At 41.8% G+C, this 25,656-nt stretch overlaps 1 protein-coding gene across 4 annotated transcripts in view; it reads right to left on the bottom strand.

Annotated features, from left to right (window-relative positions):
• The window catches only part of LOC126458530 (leukocyte elastase inhibitor-like), a 142,281-nt gene that overhangs the window by 29,324 nt on the left and 87,301 nt on the right, over window positions 1-25,656 (bottom strand). For 3 of the 4 annotated variants that reach the window (XM_050095634.1, XM_050095635.1, XM_050095637.1), the window contains exon 7: window positions 17,426-17,564. In XM_050095634.1, the coding sequence (XP_049951591.1) occupies window positions 17,426-17,564 (139 nt within the window). Of the gene's footprint in view, window positions 1-12,771; window positions 13,064-17,425; window positions 17,565-25,656 lie in introns of those variants that run through there. The other variant, XM_050095636.1, reaches the window with a different exon arrangement.

Below are 25,656 nucleotides of genomic sequence, written 5' to 3'. Positions count from 1 at the left end.
GAGGGGGGGTGGTCGAAGTAACGCGTGATGAGCAGAGATAATCCCTGTGAAAGCTAAAACTTAATTATCGATTGTTGTCTTGTCAAAGACAACAACAAACCAGATCTGACAGACAGAGAGAATAAAACTGAAAATCAGACTTACACAAGCGTCCTTCAGGAACTAACCCCTGCCGTCAGTGTGGCAACATCTCTTGCCTAGTGTCCCTCGTTCGCAGCAGTTCCTTCGCTGCATCTCTTGGACTGGCCGGCCGAAGTGGCCGTGCGGTTAAAGGCGCTACAGTCTGGAACTGCAAGACCGCTACGGTCGCAGGTTCGAATCCTGCCTCGGGCATGGATGTTTGTGATGTCCTTAGGTTAGTTAGGTTTAACTAGTTCTAAGTACTAGGGGACTAATGACCTCAGCAGTTGAGTCCCATAGTGCTCAGAGCCATTTGAACCATTTGAACCATCTCTTGGACTACTGCACCTGGATTATTAATGTAGCAGAAGGAAGTTCCCGTATTTTGGGCTGTGTGCCGTAAGCTGGCAAATCTCTTCTTGTGTCGGGGGACTGGCACACCTTGGAGGTGGGTGGGCTGGCCCGGTCACGAGCGCCATAGGGATGTGGTGGCGGGAAGAGAGATGGACTGGGAGGGGGTCAATTGGAACGAGCCCTCAGGAAAACACATGCGCCCAGCTGCAGCGATTACTACGCATGATGTACGGCTGTTAAAAGGTTACCGAAAGGAGATGGCTGACAGACGGTACGCCCTGTGAATTTGGAGCATATTACCGGGTTGAAATCCGATGGTGTTTTGCACAATGATATACTGATACTAATGGCTTAAGGATCCGAAACAGCACAACTGTGGTGTGCGGCTGGACACACAGGGGAACCAGTGAGTGTGATGTTGTTGGTGAACATATTGCTGTTTATCGTACCTCGCCTTGCCTTGTTGGACGATCTGTGTATTCTAAACGATTCATATCCACCACACATAATTTGTGTCCAGCGCCACGTTTTTATTAACGAAGTGCGTCAGTATTTGTTGTAGGTGCTTTTAGACAGCGGCGTTAATCTTTGTTCGTTCTTGCATTACGCTTGTTCGTTGGGTCACGTTCTTTTGTTGTGACCCTTAGGGCCCTGTTGCCAGCCTGTTATGTGTGCGGAAGTAAGCACCTGGATGTAGATAAGCTTGCACCAAGCCTGTTATCATTTGTAGTAAACCTTACGGAGTTCAGCTGAGCTTTTATTGGTTCTTTTGTCAAACTGTTTGTTATTGTGCTGTAAGTGGCCACTGAGATCTGTCCCCAGAAGCTGAAATCTGGTTCTGGAAATTCTCCTAAAACTTTTGTTGTTTGATGAATGTTGTAACTGGTAGTATAGTTCAAGTTATAATTTATAGGTATCTGGCATAGAAGTCGGCCAATTTTTAAATTCATGGTTTGGGTGTTAAAGGGAAAAGTTTTGGCACTATGAGCAAAAGAGTAGTTATTGAACGCTTATGTGGTAAAGTTTTAATATAGTTTCCGTTCCAGGTGAACCTGTTGTGATATCATTTCTATTACTTGTGTCGGCCCGATTGCGGCGGCGTTCATGGACCGATACTTTGTATACAACTGAGGCGTCCGCCTACGTTGGTTGTGCTGTGTCGCCCAGCTGACTATTAGATTAATTCATGTTACATACTGTGTATATGCCAACTAGCTCTGCAGATGACGAAGAAATTGATGAAATGTATGATGAGATAAAACAAATTATTCAGATAGTGAAAGGAGACGCAAATTTAGTAGTCATGGGTGACTGGAATTCGATAGTAGGAAAAGGGAGAGAAGGAAACGTAGTAGGTGAATATGGATTGGGGGGTAAGAAATGAAAGAGGAAGCCGCCTGGTAGAATTTTGCACAGAGCATAACTTAATCATAGCTAACACTTGCTTCAAGAATCATAAAAGAAGGTTGTACACATGGAAGAATCCTGGAAATACTAGAAGGTATCAGATAGATTATATCATGGTAAGACAGAGATTTAGGAACCAGGTATTAAATTGCAAGACATTTCCAGGGGCAGATGTGGACTCTGACCACAAGCTATTGGTTATGAAATGTAGATTAAAACTGAAGAAATTGCAAAAAGGTGGGAATTTAAGGAGATGGGACCTGGATAAACTGACTAAACCAGAGGTTATAGAGTGTTTCAGGGAGAGCATAAGGGAAAAATTGACAGGAATGGGGGAAAGAAATACAGTAGAAGAGGAATGGGTAGCTTTGAGGGATAAAGTAGTGAAGGCAGCAACGGATCAAGTAGGTAAAAAGACGAGAGCTAGTAGAAATCCTTGGGTAACAGAAGAAATATTGAATTTAACTGATAAAAGGAGAAAATATAAAAATGCAGTAAATGAAGCAGGCAAAAAGGAATACAAACGTCACAAAAATGAGATCGACAAGAAGTGCAAAATGGCTAAGCAGGGGTGGCTGGAGGACAAATCTAAGGATGTAAAGGCTTATCTCATTAGCAGTAAGATAGATACTGCCTACAGGAAAATAAAAGAGACCTATGGAGAAAAGAGAACCACTTGTATTAATATCAAGAGCTCAGATGGAAACCCAGTTCTAAGCAAAGAAGGGAAAGCAGAAAGGTGGAAGGAGTATATACAGGGGCTATATAAGGGCGATGTACTTGAGGACAATATTATGGAAATGGAAGAGGATGTAGATGACGATGAAATGGGAGCTATGATACTGCGTGATGAGTTTGACAGAGCACTGAAAGATCTAACTCGGAACAAGGCCCCGGGAGTAGACAACATTCCATTGGAACTACTGTCGGCCTTCGGAGAGCCAGTCCTGACAAAACTCTACCATCTGCTTTCTTTACAGACGAAGGGAAAAACAGGTAGTAGAAGCCGACTTCGAGGAAGATCAGTTTGGTTTCCGTAGAAATACTGGAACACGTGAGGCAATACTGACCATACGATTTATCTTAGAAAATAGATTAAGGAAAGGCAAACCTACGTTTCTAGCATTTGTAGACTTAGAGAAAGCTTTTGACAATGTTGACTGGAATACTCTCTTTCAAATTCTGAAGGTGGCAGGGGTAAAATACAGGTAGCGAAAGGCTATTTACAATTTGTACAGAAACCAGATGGCAGTTATAAGCGTCGAGGGACATGAAAGGGAAGTAGTGGTTTGGAAGGGAGTGAGACAGGGTTGTAGCCTCTCCCCGATGTTATTCAATCTGTATATTGAGCAAGCAGTGAAGGAAACATAAAAACTCTGAGGTTCGCCGATGACATTGTAATTCTGTCAGAGACAGCAAAGGACCTGGAAGAGCAGTTGAACGGAATGGACAGTGTCTTGAAAGGAGGATATAAGATGAACATCAACAAAAGCAAAACGAGGATAATGGAATGTAGTCGAATTAGGTCTGGTGATGCTGAGGGAATTAGGTTAGGAAACGAAACACTTAAAGTAGTAAAGGAGTTTTGCTATTTGGGGAGCAAAATAACTGATGATGGTCGAAGTAGAGAGGATATAAAATGTAGACTGGCAATGGCAAGGAAAGCGTTTCTGAAGAAGAGAAATTTGTTAACATTGAGTATAGATTTAAGTGTCAGGAAGCCTTTTCTGGAAGTATTTGTATGGAGTGGGTGGAGGTTATACTTAACAGCCGAACTAAGTTAGTAATTGGCTCCTTCTACCGACCCCCAGTCTCCGATGATATAGTTGCTGAACAGTTCAGAGAAAATTTGAGTCTCGTAACAAATAAATACCACACTCATACGGTTATAGTTGGTGGGGACTTCAACCTTCCCTCGATATGTTGTCAAAAATACTTGTTCAAAACCGGTGGTAGGCAGAAAACATCTTCTGAGATTGTCCTAAATGCTTTCTCCGAAAATTATTTCGAACAGTTAGTCCACGAACCCACGCGAATTGTAAATGGTTGCGAAAACACACTTGACCTCTTAGCCACAAACAATCCAGAGCTAATAGAGAGTATCATGACTGATACAGGGATTAGTGATCACAAGGTCGTTGTAGCTAGGCTCAATACCGTTTCTTCCAAATCCATCAGAAACAAACGCAAAATAATTTTATTTAAAAAAGCGGATAAGTGTCACTAGAAGCCTTCCTAAGAGACATTCTCCATTCCTTCTGAACTGACTATGCAAATGTAGACGAGATGTGGCTCAAATTTAAAGATATAGTAGTAACAGTAATTGAGAGATTTGTACCTCATAAATTAGTAAGAGACGGAACTGATCCCCCATGGTACACAAAACAGGTCCGAACGCTGTTGCAGAGGCAACGGAAAAAGCATGCGAAGTTCAGAAGAAAGCGAAATCCCGAAGATTGGCTAAAATTTACAGACGCGCGAAATTTGGCACGAACTTCGATGCGAGATGTCTTTAATAGGTTCCACAACGAAACATTGTCTCGAAATCTGGTAGAAAATCCGAAGAAATTCTGGTCGTGTGTAAAGTACACAAGCGGCAAGACGCAGTCAATACCGCTAAAGCGGAGTTATTAAAAGCAGTTTTCCGAAATTCCTTCACCAGGAAAGACGACTGGAATATTCCAGAATTTGAAACACGAACAGCTGCTAGCATGAATTTCTTAGAAGTAGATACCTTAGGGGTTGCGAAGCAACTCAAATCGCTTGATACGGGCAAGTCTTCAGGTCCAGATTGTATACCGATTAGGTTCCTTTCAGATTACGCTGATACAATAGCTCCCTACTTAGCAATCATATACAACCGCTCGCTCACCGATAGATCTGTACCTACAGATTGGAAAATTGCGCAGGTCGCACCAGTGTTTAAGAAGGGTAGTAGCAGTAATCCATCGAACTATAGACCTTTATCATTGACGTCGGTTTGCAGTAGGGTATTGGAGCATATACTGTGTTCAAACATTATGAATCACCTCTAAGGGAACGATCTATTGATACGTAATCAGCATGGTTTCAGAAAACATCGTTCTTGTGCAACGCAGCTAGCTCTTTATCGCACGAAGTAATGGCCGCTATCGACAGGGGATCTCAAGTTGATTCCGTATTTCTAGATTTCCAGAAAGCTTTTGACACCGTTCCTCACAAGCGACTTCTAATCAAGCTGCGGGCCTATGGGGTATCGTCTCAGTTGTGCGACTGGATTCGTGATTTCCTGTCAGGAAGGTTGCAGTTCGTAGTAATAGACGGCAAATCATCGAGTAAAACTGAAGTGATATCAGGTGTTCCCCAGGGAAGCGTCCTGGGACCTCTGCTGTTCCTGATCTATATAAATGACCTGGGTGACAATCTGAGCAGTTCTCTTACGTTGTTCGCAGATGATGCTGTAATTTACCGTCTAGTATGGTCATCCGAAGACCAGTATCAGTTGCAAAGCGATTTAGAAAAGATTGCTGTATGGTGTGGCACGTGGTAATTGACGCTAAATAACGAAAAGTGTGAGGTGATCCACATGAGTTCCAAAAGAAATCCGTTGGAATTCGATTACACGATCAATAGTACAATTCTCAAGGCTGTCAATTCAACTAAGTACCTGGGTGTTAAAATTTCGAACAACTTCAGTTGGAAAGACCACATAGATAATATTGTGGGGAAGGCGAGCCAAAGGTTGCGTTTCATTGGCAGGACACTTAGAAGATGCAACAAGTCCACTAAAGAGACAGCTTACACTACACTCGTTCGTCCTCTGTTAGAATATTTCTGTGCGGTGTGGGATCCTTACCAGGTGGGATTGACGGAGGACACCGAAAGGGTGCAAAAAAGGGCAGCTCGTTTAGTATTATCACGTAATAGGGGAGAGAGTGTGGCAGATATGATACGCGAGTTGGGATGGAAGTCATTAAAGCAAAGACTTTTTCGTCGCTGCGAGATCAATTTTGAAATTTAAGTCACCAACTTTCTCTTCCGAATGCGAAAATATTTTGTTGTGCCCAACCTACATAGGTAGGAATGATCATCAAAATAAAATAAGAGAAATCAGAGCTCTAACAGAAAGGTTTGGGTGTTCGTTTTTCCCGCGCGCTGTTCGGGAGTGGAATGGTAGAGAGATAGTATGATTGTGGTTCGATGAACCCTCTGCCAAGCACTTGAATGTGAATTGCAGAGTAATCATGTAGATGTAGATGTAGAGTGTAGCCGCGTATGGAAGTGAAAGAAGAGAATAGAAATGATGTTGCGTTCATTAATGGTAACACTAATCGTGTCCTGTAAATTGACTCGTTCCACAACACTTCGATCATCTATGAAACATGTAACTCACTATTTAAGAGAAGAGAATAGAAGCTTTCGAAATGAGGTGCTACAGCAGGATGCTGAAGATTAGATGGGTAGATCACATAACTAATGAGGAGGTATTGAATAGAATAGGTGAGAAGGGGAGTTTGCGGCACAACTTGACTAGGAGAAGGGATCGGTTGGGAATAGATATTCTGAGGCATCAAGGGATCACCAGTTTAGTATTGGAGGGCAGCGCGGAGGGTAAAAATCGTAGTGGGAGACCAAGAGAGGAATACACTTAGCAGATTCAGAAGGATGTAGGTTGCAGTAGGTACTGGGAGATGAAGGAGCTTGCACAGGATAGAGTAGCATGGAGAGCTGGATCAAAGCAGTCTCAGAACTGAAAACTACAACAACAACAACTGTGTATATAGACACTAACTGCGCTGGTAAAGATATGACTAAATTTTCAAAGAAATGCTTAAATTTCACATTGTTTTGAAATTTTATTTAATTTTTTTTTACTTAATAAATGCTTTAAAAGTTTTCGCTGCACTTGTTGGACCCAGTTTCTGGTCCGTTTCTGCATGTGTAACAGTTGTGCCAACTATTTGTAATAAGTCACTAGAAATTAATATTTGGTTAAATAGTGAGTTACATGATTCATAGATGATCTAAGTGATGTGGAACGAGTCAATTTACAGGACACGATTAGTGTTACCATCAATGAAGGCAACATTATTTTATTCCTACTTAAGCAACTTCAAAGACGGTGAAACTGACGGTTTCTTCGAAGTTTCCATTATCGACGTTTGAGATGCAAATTATATAGTGTGATACGTAGACCGAATTAATTTGATCTGAAAATAGTGTATTGCTTTACTTTCATTAAAGGTTATACGATAGTGATTGCGGATACATGAAGTACTTGTAGGTGTTTTATTTCTTGAGAATTGCGTTTGGCGGGGCTGGGAGTCTCACACACAGACAACAGATCAAAGCATCACGATGAGCGCCATTAACTTAACGCAGGTTGCAGAAGTGACGCCGATGCCAGGTAGGACAGCGTTCGGGTGTGTGCTGTACAGGGTGAGCGGACGCCCGTCGCGAGTCGACATAATACTGACAGCAGTTATCGCAGTTGTTGAAATTCTGCATGAGATGACAGCCGCTGCCATGTTCGTAAAGTGTTTTTCTGCGGTGCGGACGTTGTGAAGTACAGTAAAGGTCCCGGAAGGCGGGCAACAATGAGCCTTAGGTGGAGACTGCAGAGAAGACGGCGCCAGTCTGCCGATAGAAGAGCAACATACCGGTGGACGCTACGCAGGCTCCGTGAAAGCCACAGGTATTTATGGCTCTGTGCTCTCGGCAGAACAAGGCATGCAAGGTGTGAGGATTCTATAAAAGTGAGGCTTCAACTTTTTCTGCCCAAAAATACTTGTAGCTGGCACCTCATGCATATAAAGCAGACACGAATCTTTGGTGAATCGTAGGAAACATGCTAACGCGTTCCTTTGAAGCACAGCTAAAACAAATACCTTTCCTTAGCTGTAGGGCTCCGGGCGTGAAAATGTGGGAATATCATCAGTCAGCCTGGTCTGACGTAGCTGTTTTGGAAAATTACTGAGAAGAAGGAGGATGCTACACGAGAATTGAGTCTTGTGATTGGATGACTGCTCGTGAGAGGCAAGGATTGGCTCTCGGAGAAGGGCCGAATGCTACGAGGGAAGACAAAAGGAACTAAAGTGGCTCTTCGACCGCTGATAGCGAAAGAACCACTGGGAATTCTGCTCGCAGAAAGCGGTGTCAGAAGTACTCGTTTCACTTTGCAGATCCAACTGTAACTTTAAGTAAAGTTTGCGTCAGGTAGCTTTTCGGGATTCACAGGCACCGTCCGCAGTGGACGTCGACAGCAGCAGTGGAGGACAGCACAACGACGCTGTTAAACCGAGTGGTAATATCTGCAATCGGTTTAGACCTGTACAGGTCGCAATGTATTCACTAAACGTTAGAGTGTTAATGAGGAGAAGTATGACTTCTTTCTGGCATGCTTCGCTTTACGAACTCAAATTTTGGCAATCACTGTTGTCGGATCGCGAAAACAAATCAGTGTGCTAGTAATGTAGTAGCCTACCTATCGGTTCCCTGTCTTGAATCTCCCCTCGCGTTAGTCATTTGTAACTATTTCATGTTCTTGTGATAATTTGTCAGTGAATAGGATATTGGTTCAAATGGCTCTGAGCACTATGGGACTTAACGTCTGAGGTCATCAGTCCCCTAGAACTTAGAACTACTTAAACCTAACTAACCTAAGGACATCACACACATCCATGCCCGAGGCAGGATTCGAACCTGCGACCGTAGCGGTCGCCCGGCTCCAGACTGTAGCGCCTAGAACCGCACGGCCACTACGGCCGGCGAATAGGATATTACTAAACATGTTCCTTTATACTTCAGTGCAACTATTGCATTCGTTTTGTGTAAGAATTTATAATAAACAATAGACCTTATAGCAACTTTGACTTTCATAGCATACGTATCTCACCTGGTCACAAAGTTAAATTACAGCCACTGTTCCATCACCCTTTTGACGTCTTTAGGGATATAATTTAGCCTTAATTAAAAAAACTGTGTAACACATGATAGTTAATTCTCTCTATTGGGCGTATACATACCAATACAGGTTAATCACCTAAAGGTGCAGGCGGTGGGGCAGTACAAACTACACTTAAAAACAAGTTTTTTTTCTAATGAATATCGCGTGAGAATCAGTCCAGTGGTGTCCATATTAGACACCAGCAACACGACTAAAGGAATATCCTTGAGCGGCTATTAACCAAGTTCTGATTATGCATAATTTATTGTTAGACAGTACAAAAAGCAAAACTGTATGTAAAAAATAGTTAAGCACCGCGAAATGATCTGACGAGATGGTATTCTTTCTTTTAATGAAATAAGGCGCATGGGTCATATGGTCTACTGAAGTTGTAATTGGCGAATCACGTCAGCGAGCTCTATGTTGCTGAGTGGAAGTTACATACTGGACTCTAATCAAAGTGAGAGAGGACTTCATTCCGTATACATACATTTGAAATGGTGATAGACTACTTACAATCTGCTTCAATTTACAGAACCCTGCAGTTCGTTATAAATGAACATTTTTGCCTTGATTTTTCATGCAGAAACACGAACCACTAATATAAACACACCAAAGTTTCTAGCAATTTAAAACATGGTACTTTGTCTTGGAGTTCATTCATAGCTAATTTACACTGTGGATCAGAGATGTATATACCGTAGCATTTATAAAATTATTTCTTTCTTTACAACATCTTATTAAAACTATTGCACTGCAAAATATATGGCAGTGACATAAAATAAAATAGATAAACTAAGAGAGAGAGAGAGAGAGAGAGAGAGAGAGAGAGAGAGAGAGAGGGGAAGTGGTACAAATATTGAATACCATTTTGCATTTTGTTTCTCATTCACAAATTTCTCCGTTTTTCAAGTTAAGAAAACAAAATATCTGTAGCACGTACTTTGGAAAATATTTTAATGCTCCCTATGTTTTCGAAAACATACTACATTAGGAACATTTCTAAATCAGGCTTAACCTAAAGTTTGACATTTTTGCCACTTTAGATTAGTACATGCCACCCACACACACCCAAATTAACAGTCTATAGATCCATGTTGCACAGAGCAGACACAATGCCATTAAGCAAAGACAGGCTCCAATATGAAACTGAAGCCATCAAACAGATAGCAGCTGCAAATGGTTTTCAACCTATACTCATTGAGAAAATATCTAAGAAAGTTAAGAAACGAATAGAGAGAAACATAAATAAGAACAACAAACAGACAGACACCAGAGCAGTATGCTTTCCCTACTTTGGTATCACTTTACAAAAAACGGCTAATGTGTTGAGACTATATAATGTAAGAGTTGTTTTCTCAATAAACAATAAATTAGGTAATAAACTGCCACAGAATACAAAAACCAATAAAGATAAATTCTCCAACATAGGTGCATGTAAGATAAAATCCAATCTATACTCTATACACTATGCAGGTCAGACCAGCTGGAGCTTTCAAACTAGATTCAGAAAACACATTAATGCATTTAGATATAACACACCCAATAAATCAGTCATAGCTACACACATTCAGGACACAGGACATTTCTTTGACAACACAGAGGACAAACTAGTATTAATTCACAAAATGAACAAAGGTCACAAACTCAACATTTATGAAGAGCTGGAAATTTTTATTTCCAACAGAAAACATGGACAGAATGCTCTAAATGAAAAGCACTGAGACAGTGGCAATGAGCTTCTTTAAGAGTTTTGTAGGTGTACTACATGATGCATTGTAACTCTTTCTATCTTCTACTTCCCAAGTCGGTTATTAAAGAAAAATAAATAATCCCAAAGTACTAAACAGACGCAGTATATTCACAACTAAGTCAGTTATATATATGTATGTACTTAGTTTATCTATTTTATTTTATGTTCCTGTCACACGTATTGCAATACAGTACTTTAACAAGATGTTGTAAGGAAAAAAAATAATTATATAATTGCTATATGTATCTCTTATCCACAGTGTAAACTAGCTATGAATGCTCTGTGGGGCGAAGTACCGTATCTTTACATCACTACAACCTTTGGTGTGTTTATATTACTGGTTCATGTTTCTGTGTGATAAATCAAGCCAATGATGTTTTTATTTTATAATGAACTGAAGGGTTCTGTGCACTGGAACAGATTGTAAGTAACTCCATCACCATTTCAAATGTATGATCTTAGTGCTATATGACAACAAGTGCTTGTTATACTTTTTGTACCAAAATAAAAGAAAAAAATACTATTAGCTGCATTCAGATAACAAGTTATGCTGTTTTCCACCTGAAGATCAGAGATAAACTCTCAAAACGCGTCGTGGGAGAAAAAAAAGGCTGACCCAAAAACTGACCAAAAAAGACTGACCCCACTGACCCAAGATGAATTTGTTTTATTTGAACTTTTATTGTCAAAACAGTCGCAGTTTCCTCAGAAAAACACTCCAACATGGAGGACATAAAGTTCTGTTCCGACTGGTCAACTGCTACCTTAGGAGAAGCGATAAAGATCGTGGCACATGTGATTATCATGTCGCTAATCTCTACAGACGTTATTTTTGCAGATAAATCCAATTGGTGGTGCTGCTTCAGTACTGAAGCACTTGACCTCCCCACCTCAGAAAAAAATCTTAGGAGTTAACAGGAACTGAACCGCGTTCTTTCGCTCCGAAGGCAGCGGCATTAACCATTTGTTTAACGAGGCGATGCGTTATAAAAACGATTATACAAAAAACGTCAAATTCGATATTCTGCTAACTGCATGGAGCAACTATAATGCTTCGAGTCTGCATCATGTTTCTGAATCGAAAGAACGACATTATGTCCATTAACAACAGTGATTTAGATGCATACATAATTCTTTTATTACTTCTTATTTTTTTCATAACAATATATGGTGACGCATATTCTGACACCCAACATAAGATGTCTCACCCAAAGTTTCTAACGACGACCAATCTATGGCGGAACCCACTCATGATTAGAAGGCTGTAATTATGTTTGTGTTTGGAGCAAATTAGAAAACGTTCTGACGTGAATTACCATCGCAAAGAGAGTAGTAAATATGGAACGTCCCCTTAGAAAAATTAATGAAATGACTGTGCTGATAAACCTCTTAGATTATTTGCTTTTCAAACAGCTGAGCAAAACTGAATGTACTCAGACATTACTCTATTTACTTATTCTGATCAACACTAAACTGACACACAATATTTTTAGCGCAACGCGATCTGTCTTTCAATAATCCCTACAAAAGAATGGCCCTGACTAACATTAACCTATACCCTTCACAAACCACTTACCTCACAAAAATCTTCGTTACTCGAACTACTGCAATACAGCGAGAGCCACTACTGCCAGCTAAATAAAAGATTCTAACTACTGAAGGCACTAACTACTGATAGGCATAGTTAGCAAATGAAAGATTTTGATAGAGAACAAACAATGTATTTACCTTAATATAGTTCAAAAGTCATAATATATATAGCAGTTCATGACATCCAGTCTTACAAATGTACTGTCTCTAATGGACACACGTCCAGATCATCCGCTCTCAAAACTCCGCCATTTCTCTCCCCACATGCACCACTGCTGGCGGCTCACCTTCAACTGCGCAACGCTATGCGCTGTTAACAGCCAACTGCCCAACACTATAATAGCCAACAACAATGCAAACCAGCCACAGACTGCACACAGCACAGCCAGTGATTTTCATACAGAGCGCTACGTGGCGTTACTAATAAAAAAAACCTAAACAGCCTACTTACAAACAATCATTTCAAAATCTGACTCCCATTGGGAATTTTATCATCAGCCTTTGGATAGAAACACTTTTTCCGGAATTCAGGAATTACCGCTATTTAGGGGATGTAAGTTAGAAAACAAAAGTTTTCCTTGTGTTGGGCAACTGTTCTCAATTTAAATAGAAATATTGTACGTTCTTCGGGTATGAAAATACTTTTTATTAAATATCTTTTTTCAGCCAGATTTCAACACTAAGAAAAATAGCAATTTCACCAATTGTTTCTACAGGTTTCAGGATCATAAGAAATTAAACTTATATATTCTGACACCTCACTAATTATGCAGAAGGTGTCGCAACTCGTCCCGCGAAAAAAATCGTAGGGGTGACGTCATCCATAATGAAGAACAAGAAGGGGTGGTCGGCCTTGAAGATGACGGGTGGTGGTGGCGGAAACCGAGGAGCGCCTGCACCAAGCGCCACGAGAACTGCAACAGCAGGAACAGGCATTACTTTCTCTGTCCGAGGTGACAGTCCTACCATTTTTACTCCCACGCAAGTGTAAAACAGCATATCCAGGGCACTCAGACAGTGGGAGATAGAAAGATCGTTGCTCACGAAGCGCAAGACTCGGTGTTTGAGTCTAGTACAACACATTCTACTCACACAGTGGTGATGTATTCCAGTAACTTCAAAAATGGTTCAAATGGCTCTGAGCACTATGGGATTTAACTTCCGAGATCACCAATCCCCTAGAACTTAGAACTAGTTAAACCTAACTAACCTAAGGACATCACACACATCCATGCCCGAGGCAGGATTCGAACCTGCGACCGTAGCGGTCGCGCGGCACCAGACCGAAGAGCCTAGAGCCGCTCGGCCGCACCGGCCGGCAGGTTGTATTTGAGTTTAGGATAATGATGGTGGTGATGATGATGATGATGATGATCACGGAGAAATGAGGAGAGGCTCAAACCTTGTGCTGGCATAGAAGCCTAGAGCTTGCAACATTATGTGATTGCCTTATCATTTTAAATCATTCATTAATCGAGCAGTCGCTCGGCAACAGCTACAGTTAGCAAATAATGTTGCGAGAATGTAAAAGGTGAACGACCTGTGACTTAACTTGTTTATTGTCGAAGCGCCGTCAGAGATGCTGTGAGTTATTGACTTTGAAAACCGCGGCGCGAAAAACGGACAGAAGAAGAACACTTTTTTACACATTTTTTTTTAATGTACGAGATATTCTCGATGAACAGTTACTCATTCTTCTCTTGTCTCCTGTAACGTGTGTCGGACGCGCATGTCTTGCCGCCGTATTATTATTGTTAAAAATAATATTGTTCTAGTGTAAAGTAAATGTGTAATACTAAAAGTGCCTAGCAGTAGATTTATTGTGCGACGTGTATGTGAAAACGTCAAAGGAATTGTTTTCATTACGAGAAGTGCCAGTCAAAACGGCATCCATGTTAAATCCTTCATTGCAGTGTAAGTTCGTCTATTAATTGCCATAAATTCAGATTTAAATGGAACTGGTGTATGGATTATTTATTTAATACAGAATCTATGTCTCACTCCTTCATGAAGTTATTTAATTTTCTTTATGTTTCTGCCAAATAGAGAGTTCACAGTCACGAATTCTTTCGTCGAAATCGGACGGAAGTTGTATGCGGCGAAACATTTTCTCCGCGCCATATTCTATTGGTAAATGCATGATAAACTACGGTCCCTTAGGAAATTCATGTTGAGCTATCCAAAAATAATTATATTTTAAATAGGCATTTACTCTCTTCCGCAATGCAACTTCCGACTGATCAGACGATCCAACAAGAAACAGCCGCACACGGTCGGCGTTCGCAAATATGTTTCCACCGCTGATTATAGCTATATGTTACAGCACAAAAGTAAACATATTGTTATAATTAGCGGCTACGAACGGGGACATTTATAACTGTATGTTTATGTATACACATTACGTAAACATATCGTTATAGGCTCTCGCATACAAGGCCGGCCGACCTTTTTGACCTCAACTCAGAGACAGTACAACAATAGTTTCTCTCCTTGAGCGAGGTATGTGATTCTATACAGGACATTGGTGCGAATTCTTATCTGCTGAGGCTTCAGTACCCTTCCATCCGCTACCGTTGTCAACCAACATTTTCCATGAAAATTCGAAACAAACTTGTCCATCGTCTTCTGTCTTACCACCATCCTTCCGTCTCCACCTCGCTGCAATCTTTCGCACGCAGCTATTCACTCTTTTTAACCACCAGTCTCTTGAACTTCCTCTTCATACTTTTACTTTGCCTTTCACCTCATATATCGTTCTGGGTACCTTCTTCTCCTTCGCTGACACTCTTCATTCTTTAACCTTACCTTTTTCGTCACTCCAATACTGTTTCTCAAGAATTTCACTCTCCTATTTCATTTTGCTTCTGTCTCTTCCTTTCATTATTCACATCTCCGAGGTACACATCGAGACTGGAACAGACTACACCCGATACATAACTTCCAATTTTGTTAGTCCGTGTCCCCAACACGGACTAACAACATTGGAAATCGTAACACAAACCGATAATTTAATTTCACAAAATTTGTGCTACAAAAGTTGTTTCTAATCTGAAACACAAGAGAAAAACATGAGAAAACGTAACATATTTTGCACTACTAACTCTAAAGTAGGCCTCTACACAGGGTGAGTCACTTAACGTTACCGCTGGATATATTTCGTAAAACACATCAAATACTGACGAACCGATGCCACAGACCGAACGTGAGAAGAGGGGCTAGTGTAATTGTTTAATACAAACCATACAAAAATGCACGGAAGTATGTTTTTTAACACGAACCTACGTTTTTTTAAATGGAACCACGTTAGTTTTGTTAGCACATCTGAACATATAAACAAATACGTAATCAGTGCCGTTTGTTGCATTGTAAAATGTTAATTACATCCGGAGATATTAGGGGCCCAAACAGCTGCAACATACATCGCGTTTCTACAGAATGATCTGCCAACGTTGCTCGAAAATGTCCCACTGGAAACGCGTCGACGTATGTGGTATCAGCATGATGGTGCACCTGCACATTCCGCAATTAACACTAGGCTGACCCTTGACAGGATGTTCCATGGGCGTTTCATAGGACGTCGACGTATGTGGTATCAGCATGATGGTGCACCTGCACATTCCGCAATTAACACTAGGCTGACCCTTGACAGGATGTTCCATGGGCGTTTCATAGCCCGTTCACCTGATCTTACACCTCTGGACTTCTTTCTGTGGGGTACGTTAAAGGAGAATGTGTACCGTGATGTGCCTACAAGCCCAGAGGATATGAAACAACGTATTGTGGCAGCCTGCGGCGACATTACACCAGATGTACTGCGGCGTGTACGACATTCATTACGCCAGAGATTGTAATTGTGTGCAGCAAATGATGGCCACCACATTGAACATCTATTGGCCTGACATGTCGGGACACACTCTATTCCACTCCGTACTTGAAAACGGAAACCACATGTGTACGTGTACCTCACCCCTCATGGTAATGTACATGTGCGTCAGTGAAAAAGAGCAATAAAAAGGTGTTAGCATGTGGACGTAATGTGCTGTTCCAGTCTCTTCTGTACCTAAGGACCATCACCGTTCCCTTTGGATCCCTACGTAATTCGGTGCTCTCCGATACACACAATCGAACAGCGGAGGAGTGGTACTCAAGCGTCAACTTTAGGTTACAATATCTCCGGATGTAATTAACATTTTACAATGCAACAAACGGCACTGATTACGTATTTGTTTATATGTTCAGATGTGCTAACAAAACCAACGGGGTTCCATTTAAAAAAACGTAGGTTTGTGTTAAAAAACATACTTCCGTGCATTTTTTTATGGTTTGTAGTAACCAATTACACTAGCCCCCCTCCTCACGTTCGATCTGTGGAATCGATTCGTCGGTATTTGATGTGGTTTACGAAATATATCCAGCGGTAATGTTAGGTGACTCACCCTATATATATATATATATATATATATATATATATATATATATATATATATATATATATATATATATGCGAAAACAGAACATACCTCCATGAATTTTTTAGCAACTAAGGAAGGTCGAAAAAAAGAAAACATGACAACCGTTGCTTTCAGCTTTTCTTCACCAATTGCTTATGCCAATTTGGTCATTGCCTCATCCATCACTAGAAAGAAGAACAATGCTGAAAGTGCACGTCCCTGCCTCTAGGCATTCTTCTAGTCCAGCCAATCTGTTCTCTCTCCCCAAAAGAGATTTTCACTCTGCAGCGGAGTGTGCGCTGATATGAAACTTCCTGGCAGATTAAAACTGTGTGCCGGGCCGAGACTCGAACTCGGAACCTTTGCCTTTCGCGGGTAGCTCAGTTGGTAGAGCACTTTCCCGCAACAACAAATCGCATACATATATCAGCACATATCTGGTACAATCCGAATTACTCACGAAGCAAAACAAGCAAGGATATAGAACAATTTTACGAAACAACGGCAGTGGTATTGTGTGTCAGGCTTGTATGTTAAGATAAAACGCACAACTTAAGTTAACTACAGATCCTAATTACTGTTTGAGGTTAAGCTGAGGCTAATATGACACAGAGTACTCAGAGACGATATAAAATTATGAAAGCTGAATGACATAACTGAAGAAATTAAGCCGAAGTGTTCTACAGGAGTATGACGCTTTTGCACAGCGTGTTATATTAGACGGACAGTTATCGGCAAATGTAAAAGTAACTTCAGGCTTTCCACATGGAAGTGTAGTTTATCAGTCCTCGTAATTGGTGAATATTAAGTTTTGAAATTACCCACCTGTTGCGGCTGCCGCTTCGGTGCCATTCTCGTTGACCTCTATGAACGCTTTGTGCAGGACCTTGCTTACTACAAACTTCTCATCGACGATGCCAGAGAAGTTCGCTTTGGCTGGATTAAACATGGACTCCATCCCGAGCTGAAATCGAAATTTGGAAATGCATGTAAATAAAAGTCTCTGTTCAAGAGGTTATTTTAAACAGTGTTAAGACAGAACGTTCGCGGCGAACAGTAATACAATATTATTTCGTTGCTTCAAAGAATGAATTCACTTTGTGAAGCTACTAAAGATCACGTACGGTACTATTTACGTGTCTTCACCTGACTAATCTTTAATGAGGCGAATTATTCTAAACTAGTATGTGAAAAGCTTTCTTGAAAAATATTCTAAAGGCTGTATGACTTACGTCTTTTCACTGCTAGTTAATGGAATTATTTTAAGCATTTCGTTTTATACAGCTATTACTGTTGTTGTTGTTGTGGTCTTCAGTCCTGAGACTGGTTTGATGCAGCTCTCCATGCTACTCTATCCTGTGCAAGCTTCTTCATCTCCCAGTACCTACTGGAACCTACATCCTTCTGAATCTGCTTAGTGTATTCATCTCTTGGTCTCCCCCTACGATTTTTACCCTCCACGCTGCCCTCCAATACTAAATTGGTGATCCCTTGATGCCTCAGAACATGTCCTACCAACCGATCCCTTCTTCTGGTCAAGTTGTGCCACAAACTCCTCTTCTCCCCAATTCTGTTCAATACCTCCTCATTAGTTATGTGATCTACCCATCTAATCTTCAGCATTCTTCTGTAGCACCACATTTCGAAAGCTTCTATTCCCTTCTTGTCCAAACTATTTACCGTCCATGTTTCACTTCCATACATGGCTACACTCCATACAAATACTTTCAGAAATGACTTCCTGACACTTAAATCTATACTCAATGTTAACAAATTTCTCTTCTTCAGAAACGCTTTCCTTGCCATTGCCAGTCTACATTTTATATCATCTCTACTTCGACCATCATCAGTTATTTTGCTCCCCAAATAGCAAAACTCCTTTACTACTTTAAGTGTCTCATTTCCTAATCTAATACCCTCAACATCACCCGACTTAATTCGAGTACTTTCCATTATCCTTGTTTTGCTTTTGTTGATGTTCATCTTATATCCTTCCTTCAAGACACCATCCATTCCGTTCAACTGCTCTTCCAAGTCCTTTGCTGTCTCTGACAGAATTACAATGTCATCGGCGAACCTCAAAGTTTTTATTTCTTCTCCATGGATTTTAATACCTACTCCAAATTTTTCTTTTGTTTCCTTTACTGCTTGCTCAATATACAGATTGAATAACATTGAGGAGAGGCTACAACCCTGTCTTACTCCCTTCCCAACCACTGCTTCCCTTTCATGTCCCTCGACTCTTATAACTGCCATCTGATTTCTGTACAAATTGTAAATAGCCTTTCGCTCCCTGTATTTTACCCCAGCCACCTTTAGAATTTGAAAGAGAGTATTCCAGTCAACATTGTCAAAAGCTTTCTCTAAGTCAACAAATGCTAGAAACGTAGGTTTCCCTTTCCTTAGTCTTTCTTCTAAGATAAGTCGTATGGTCAGTATTGCCTCACGTGTTCCAGTATTTCTACGGAATCCAAACTGATCTTCCCCGAGGTTGGCTTCTACTAGTTTTTCCATTCGTCTGTAAAGAATTCGTGTTAGTAGTTTGCAGCTGTTGCTTATTAAACTGATTGTTCGGTAATTCTCACATCTGTCAACACCTGCTTTCTTTGGGATTGGAATTATTATATTCTTCTTGAAGTCTGAGGGTATTTCGCCTGTTTCATACATCTTGCTCACCAGATGGTAGAGTTTTGTCAGGACTGGCTCTCCCAAGGCCGTCAGTCAGCTATTACTAAATGCTTAAAATAATTCCATTATATTCAGTTTTATACAGCTATTAAAGCCATTGATTGTGGTGTGCCGGCCGGAGTGGCCGAGCGGTTCTAGGCGCTACAGTCTGGAAGTGCGCGACCACTACGGTCCCAGGTTCGAATCCTGCCTCGGGAATAGATGTGTGTGATGTCCTTAGGTTAGTTAGGTTTAAGTAGTTCTAAGTTCTAGGGGACTGATGACCTCAGAAGTTAAGTCCCATAGAGCTCAGAGCCATTTGAACCATTTGATGGTGGCGCCATACACTATCATTAACCCGGCTCCAGGGTGGTAGGGTCCCCTTCCCTATTCCTCTAGTGGGGTGATTCCTGTCTGGGGCGTCCACGTCGCGGGGATGGGCATCCTACACTTCAACAGGCCAGAGTGATAAGATGGTCGAGTTCAGGCAGGGATCCAATCCCGTGGGGTGTAACACGGAACCCTTGCCCAGCGTTGCTGGCGAAGACCGTAATCGCAGCGACGGCGGGGAAGAAATACTTCGGAACGGCGTAGCTGGCAGATGAGGCAACCCTCCTTTCTGGGGATTAAATGAGAAGTGAACCACTGCCTCGTGGTGGAGGACAAACTCCAAAGGCTAAGGGAGACAACCCCAACAGAAAATCCTTTCTTGCGTTAGGTCTGGAAAGCCAGTAGGAAAGGCTTCATATATTGCTTTCAAAACACAGACGAGCCTCGGAACGAACCACTCAGGATTTGACTCCATTGCTTCTTCAAGTACTCCTGCGAACGATGGGAGTCCTGAGGACATTCATCAGTACAAGGAGATGAATCAAATGGACTAAAAAAATAGCCTAAATATTGGCACCCTTAATATATTAATCCTCAAGGGAAAAATAGAAGAAATGACAGATGTACTAACGGGGAGAAAGTTAGATATTTTGGGATTAAACGAAACGAAGTGGAAGGGAAAAGATGAGAAGAATTTGAGAGGAGGAGGAAAACTGTACTGGAGTGGAAATAACAGGTTTGGAAGAAATGGTGAACAAGAATGTACAAAACTGTATTGAAAGTGTGAGATATATATCAGACAGGATCATAATCTTAAACCTGAGATTCCAAAAAGAAACACTAAAAGTTATTCTGATTTATGCGCCTCAATTGGGATGCAGCGAAGAAGAGAATATGGACTTTGAAAATGAGTTAGAGAACCATATAGAGAGTGCTAATATATAAATGTAATGTCGTGTGACTAGAGCCTCCCGTCGGGTAGACCGTTCGCCTGGTGCAACTCTTTCGATTTGACGCCACTTCGGCGGGTTGCGAGTCGATGGGGATGAAATGATGATGATTAGGACAACACAACATCCAGTCCCTGAGCAGAGGAAATCTGCTACTCAGCCGGGAATCGAACCCGGGCCCTTAGGATTAACATTCTCGCACTGACCACTCAGCTACCGGGAGCGGACGCTAATATACTGACGGGAGATTTTAATGCACAGGTAGGCAAAGACGGAAAGGGATTTGAGCAAGTGTTGGGATGTTTTGGATATGGAGGCAGAAATGAATAAGGGGAAAGACTCCTGGATTTGTGCCAGAGGAATGGAATGAAAATAGCAAACAGCTTGTTTGTGAAGAGAGAAAGTCATGTTATCACCAGATACAGTTGGGATGTAAGAAGCAACAGTGCAAGTGATTATATTCTAGTAGATAGGAAATGGGGAGAGAAAGTAACAAATGTGAAGGTAATTTCAAGTGTGGGTGCAGATGGAGACCATGTATTACTGGTGGGAGAATGAAAAATGAATCAGTGTGTGAAAATTAGAAAGCGGAAGAAAGTGATGAGGATGCGGGATTGGAAACTGAAGGGGAGTGAAAGTGCTGAGAAGTATAGAGAGTTAATCACGCAAAAATTTCCAAAAGAAGTTTTCTACGACGTAGAAAAAGAATGGAGTTTATTGAAAGACACTTTAGTTGAAGCAGCACAAAAGTAAGTGGTAGAACATTTGGAAAGGAAAAAGTAAGATAGACAAGTTGGTGGTATGATACCACAATCCAAGCAGTTAGAAGAACAATGAAGCATGAAGAAAATGATGGAAAACTAATAATAATGAGGATCATAAAAGATACATAGAGGAAAAGAAGAAGTGCAAAGAAATAGTGGAAACAGCAAATAAAAAGGCATGGCAAGAGTTTACAAAAAAAACTTGAAGAAGATGTGAAGAGCAATAAGAATATGTTCTATAAAATGATGAAAAATAAAAGGAAGGCTTCTGAAGTACTAGTAAAGATGGAAACAGATGATGGTACTGTGGTTGAAGATGCAGGGAATATAAAAGATTTCTGGAAAGAACTTTTTAAGAAACTGTTAAACGCTGAGGAGCAGGTACACGAGGAGACAACAAATAATGGAGAAACTGAGAGCAGTTGGGAAGCAGAATTAGGACAAATTACACGGGAAGAAATGGAAATAGCTGTGAAGAAGACGAATGGCGGGAAAGCCCCAGGATCTGATGAAGTATCAAATGGTACAAATGGCTCTGAGCACCATGGGACCTTAACATCTGAGGTCATCAGTCCCCTAGAACTTAGAACTAATTAAACCTAACTAACCTAAGGACTTCACACCCATCCATGCCCGAGGCACGATTCGAACCTGCGACCGTAGCGGTCGCGCGGTTCCAGACTGGAGCGCCTAGAACCGCATGGCCACTGCGGCCGGCCTGATGAAGTATCAGTGGACATGATAAGAGCAGCAGATCCAGTGGGAATGCAGTGACTGTATAGAGTTCTATTAAGTCTGTGGAGAAATAGTACAATACCTGACGACTGGAGAAGAGGACACATTTTTCCCATCTTCAATAAAGGCGATAAAAGCCATTGTAAAAACTACAAAGGAATAAGCCTTATGAGTCATACAGTCCGGAGCCGTGCGACTGCTACGGTCGCAGGTTCGAATCCTGCCTCGGGCATGGATGTGTGTGATGTCCTTAGGTCAGTTAGGTTTAAGTAGTTCTACGTTCTAGGGGACTGATGACCACAGCAGTTGAGTCCCATAGTGCTCAGAGCCATTTCATACAGTCAAGATTTTTGAAAGAATTTTACTAAATCGAATAAGTGAAAAGATAGAAAAGGAGCTGAGTGAAGAAGAGCGACCGTAGTGGTCGCGCGGTTCCAGACTGAAGCGCCTAGAACCGCTCGACCACCACGGCCGGCGTCTAAGAATAGTTTATGGCAAGACAGAAGATAGCGTAAACAGTCTGTGCCACACACCTACTTGTATTTCATCAGCTGGCAAGAGCGAAAGACTGCTAATTAACTTAATGACCTCATCAATGGTATACAATAAAGTGATTAAATACACAGACGCACACAACAGCATGCAGCCGGCCGGAATGGCCGTGCGGTTCTAGGCGCTCCAGTCTGGAACTGTGCGACCACTACGGTCGCAGGTTCGAATCCTGCCTCGGGCATGGACGTGTGTGATGTCCTTAGGTTAGCTAGGTTTAATTAGTTCTAAGTTCTAGGCGACTGATGACCTCAGAAGTTAAGTCGCATAGTGCTCAGAGCCATTTGAACCATTTTCAACAGCATGCACTAGGGTAAAATGAAACTAGCTGAGGAATAGCTTTGAATCTTGCAGTTGCAATAGACAAGAATAAACATTTATAAATCAGGAGCCTGATTAAAGTAATAACGGACAAACGATGTATGATGGAATAATTGTGCACACACCAGTGTGAACAGAACGAAAAAGTCTGTGAGAGTAATAGCTTATGTGCCCATTTCGGGTTACGATTGTAAAGTTTCCTTTATAGAATTTGTACACATCACGAAGTGCGATTCGTTTACTACACTATGCTTTTGGTAGTATTAATCGTAGAAAGAAGGTAAAAGCTTGATTATAAAAGGCGCAGAATGACGCGTATTCTATGGTACAGATCAGCATTGTAGCCCACTTAGATCAGAGAATTAGATTAAAATTTGTGTATATTCGGACTATATCCAGCACGGCTAGAGTGAGGCAAGCTGTGGAAGGCTTCGGCGAGAAGGGCTCGAGATACGATGCATTCTACAGCTATCACTGTAGAGGCTGTTAAGTGATAATTTAAAGTTCTATGGGAAAAACGGTGTAAAAATAATTGTAAACCAAAATTCATCTTAAGATAAACTGATATTTTCTGGATTGTGAGCTGATTAACTTCTCCTCTTTATACAGAATATTTCAAGAGGAACTATTAATATTCAGGGATATGAACGGAATGACCGTTCTGGTGAACATATGTCTAGTAAACATGGTCTATAAAATACGTACCTTAAGAGCTATGAGCACTTGTTGAGTTGAAGAGATCTGTTTCACAGTAACGAGGATGAACAAGCGCTTATACACTGAAGAGTGTGAGAGACGTCTACAGACGTTAAAGTAACCTCTGGCGTGCCACAGGGAAGCATTATGAGACCATTGCTTTTCACAATATGTATAAATGACCTAGTAGATAGTGTCGGAAGTTCAATGCGGCTTTTCGCGGATGATGCTGTAGTATACAGAGAAGTTGCAGCATTAGAAAATTGCAGCGAAATGCAGGAAGATTTGCAGCGGATAGGCACTTGGTGCAGGGAGTGGCAACTGACCCTTAACATAGACAAAGGTAATGTATTGCGAATACATAGAAACAAGGATCCTTTATTGTATGATTATATGATAGCGGAACAAACACTGGTAGCAGTTACTTCTGTAAAATATCTGGGAGTATGCGTGCGGAGCGATTTGAAGTGGAATGATCATATAAAATTAATTGTTGGTAAGGTGGGTGCCAGGCTGAGATTCGTCGGGAGAGTCCTTAGAAAATGTAGTCCATCAACAAAGGAGATGGCTTACAAAACACTCGTTCGATCTATACTTGAGTATTGCTCATCAGTGTGGGATCCGTACCAGGTCGGGTTGACAGAGGAGATAGAGAAGATCCAGAGAAGAGCGGCGCGTTTCGTCACAGGGTTGATTGGTAAGCGTGATAGCGTTACGGAGATGTTTAGCAAACTGAAGTGGCAGATTCTGCAAGAGAGGCGCTCTGCATCGCGGTGTAGCTTGCTGTCCAGGTTTCGAGAGGGTACGTTTCTGGATGAGGTATCGAATATATTGCTTCCCCCTACTTATACCTCCCGAGGAGATCACGAATGTAAAATTAGAGAGATTCGATCGCGCACGGAGGCTTTCCGGCAGTCGTTCTTCCCGCGAACCATACGCGACTGGAACAGGAAAGGGAGGTAATGACAAGCCGGCCACTGTGGCCGTGCGGTTCTAGGCGCTTCAGTCTGGAACCACGTGACCGCTACGGTCGCAGGTTCGAATCCTGCCTCGGGCATGGATGTGTGTGATGTCCTTAGGTTGGTTAGGTCTAAGTAGTTCTAAGTTCTCGGGGATTGATGACCACCGATATTAAGTCCCATAGTGCTCAGAGCCATTTGGAGGTAATGACAGTGGCACGTAAAGTGCCCTCCGCCATACACCATTGGGTGGCTTGCGGGTTATAAGTGTAGATGTAGGTGTAGATGTAGAAGAGTAAAAGAAACTGGTACACCTGCCGAACATCGTGTAGGGCCCCCGTGAGTGCGCGGAAATGCCGCTACACGATGTGGCATCGACTCGACTAATGTCTGAAGTAGTGCTGGAGGGAACCGACACCATGAAACCTGCAGGGCTGTTTATAAATCCGTAAGAGTACGGTGGAGTGGAGATCTCTCCTGAACAGTACGTTGCAAGTCATCCCAGTTATGTTAAATAATGTTCACATTCGGGGAGTTTGGTGGCCAGTGGAAGTACCCAAACTCAGAAGAGTGTTCCGGAACCACTCTATAGCAGTTCTGGATGTGTGGGGTCCTGCTGGAATTGCCCAAGTCTGTCGGAATGCACAATGGACACGTTGGATGCAGGTGATCAGACAGTATGCTTACGTACGTGTCTCCTGCCAGAGTTATAGCTAGACATATCAGGGGTCCCTTACCACTCCAACCGCACACACCCTACACCATTACAGAGCCTCCACCTGCTTGAACAGTCCGCTGCTGACATGCGGGTTCCATGGATTTATGAGGTTGTCTCCATACCCATACACGTCCAACCTCTCAATACAGTTTGTAATGAGACTCGTCCGACCAGGCAACATGTTTCCAGTCATCAACAGCCCAATGTCGGTGTTGACAGGCCCAGGCGAGGCGTAAAGCTTTGTGTCGTGCAATCATCAAGGGTACACGAGTGGGTCTTCTGCTCCGAAAGCCCATATCAATGATGTTTTGTTGAATGGTTCGCACGATGACACTTGTTGATAGCCCAGCATTGACATCTGCACCAA

Source organism: Schistocerca serialis, chromosome 2, assembly GCF_023864345.2.
Source record: "Schistocerca serialis cubense isolate TAMUIC-IGC-003099 chromosome 2, iqSchSeri2.2, whole genome shotgun sequence".
Taxonomy (NCBI): Eukaryota; Metazoa; Arthropoda; class Insecta; order Orthoptera; family Acrididae; genus Schistocerca; species Schistocerca serialis.
The sequence above is the reverse complement of the archived record's forward strand: the minus strand, read 5'-3'. Positions and strand labels throughout refer to the sequence as shown.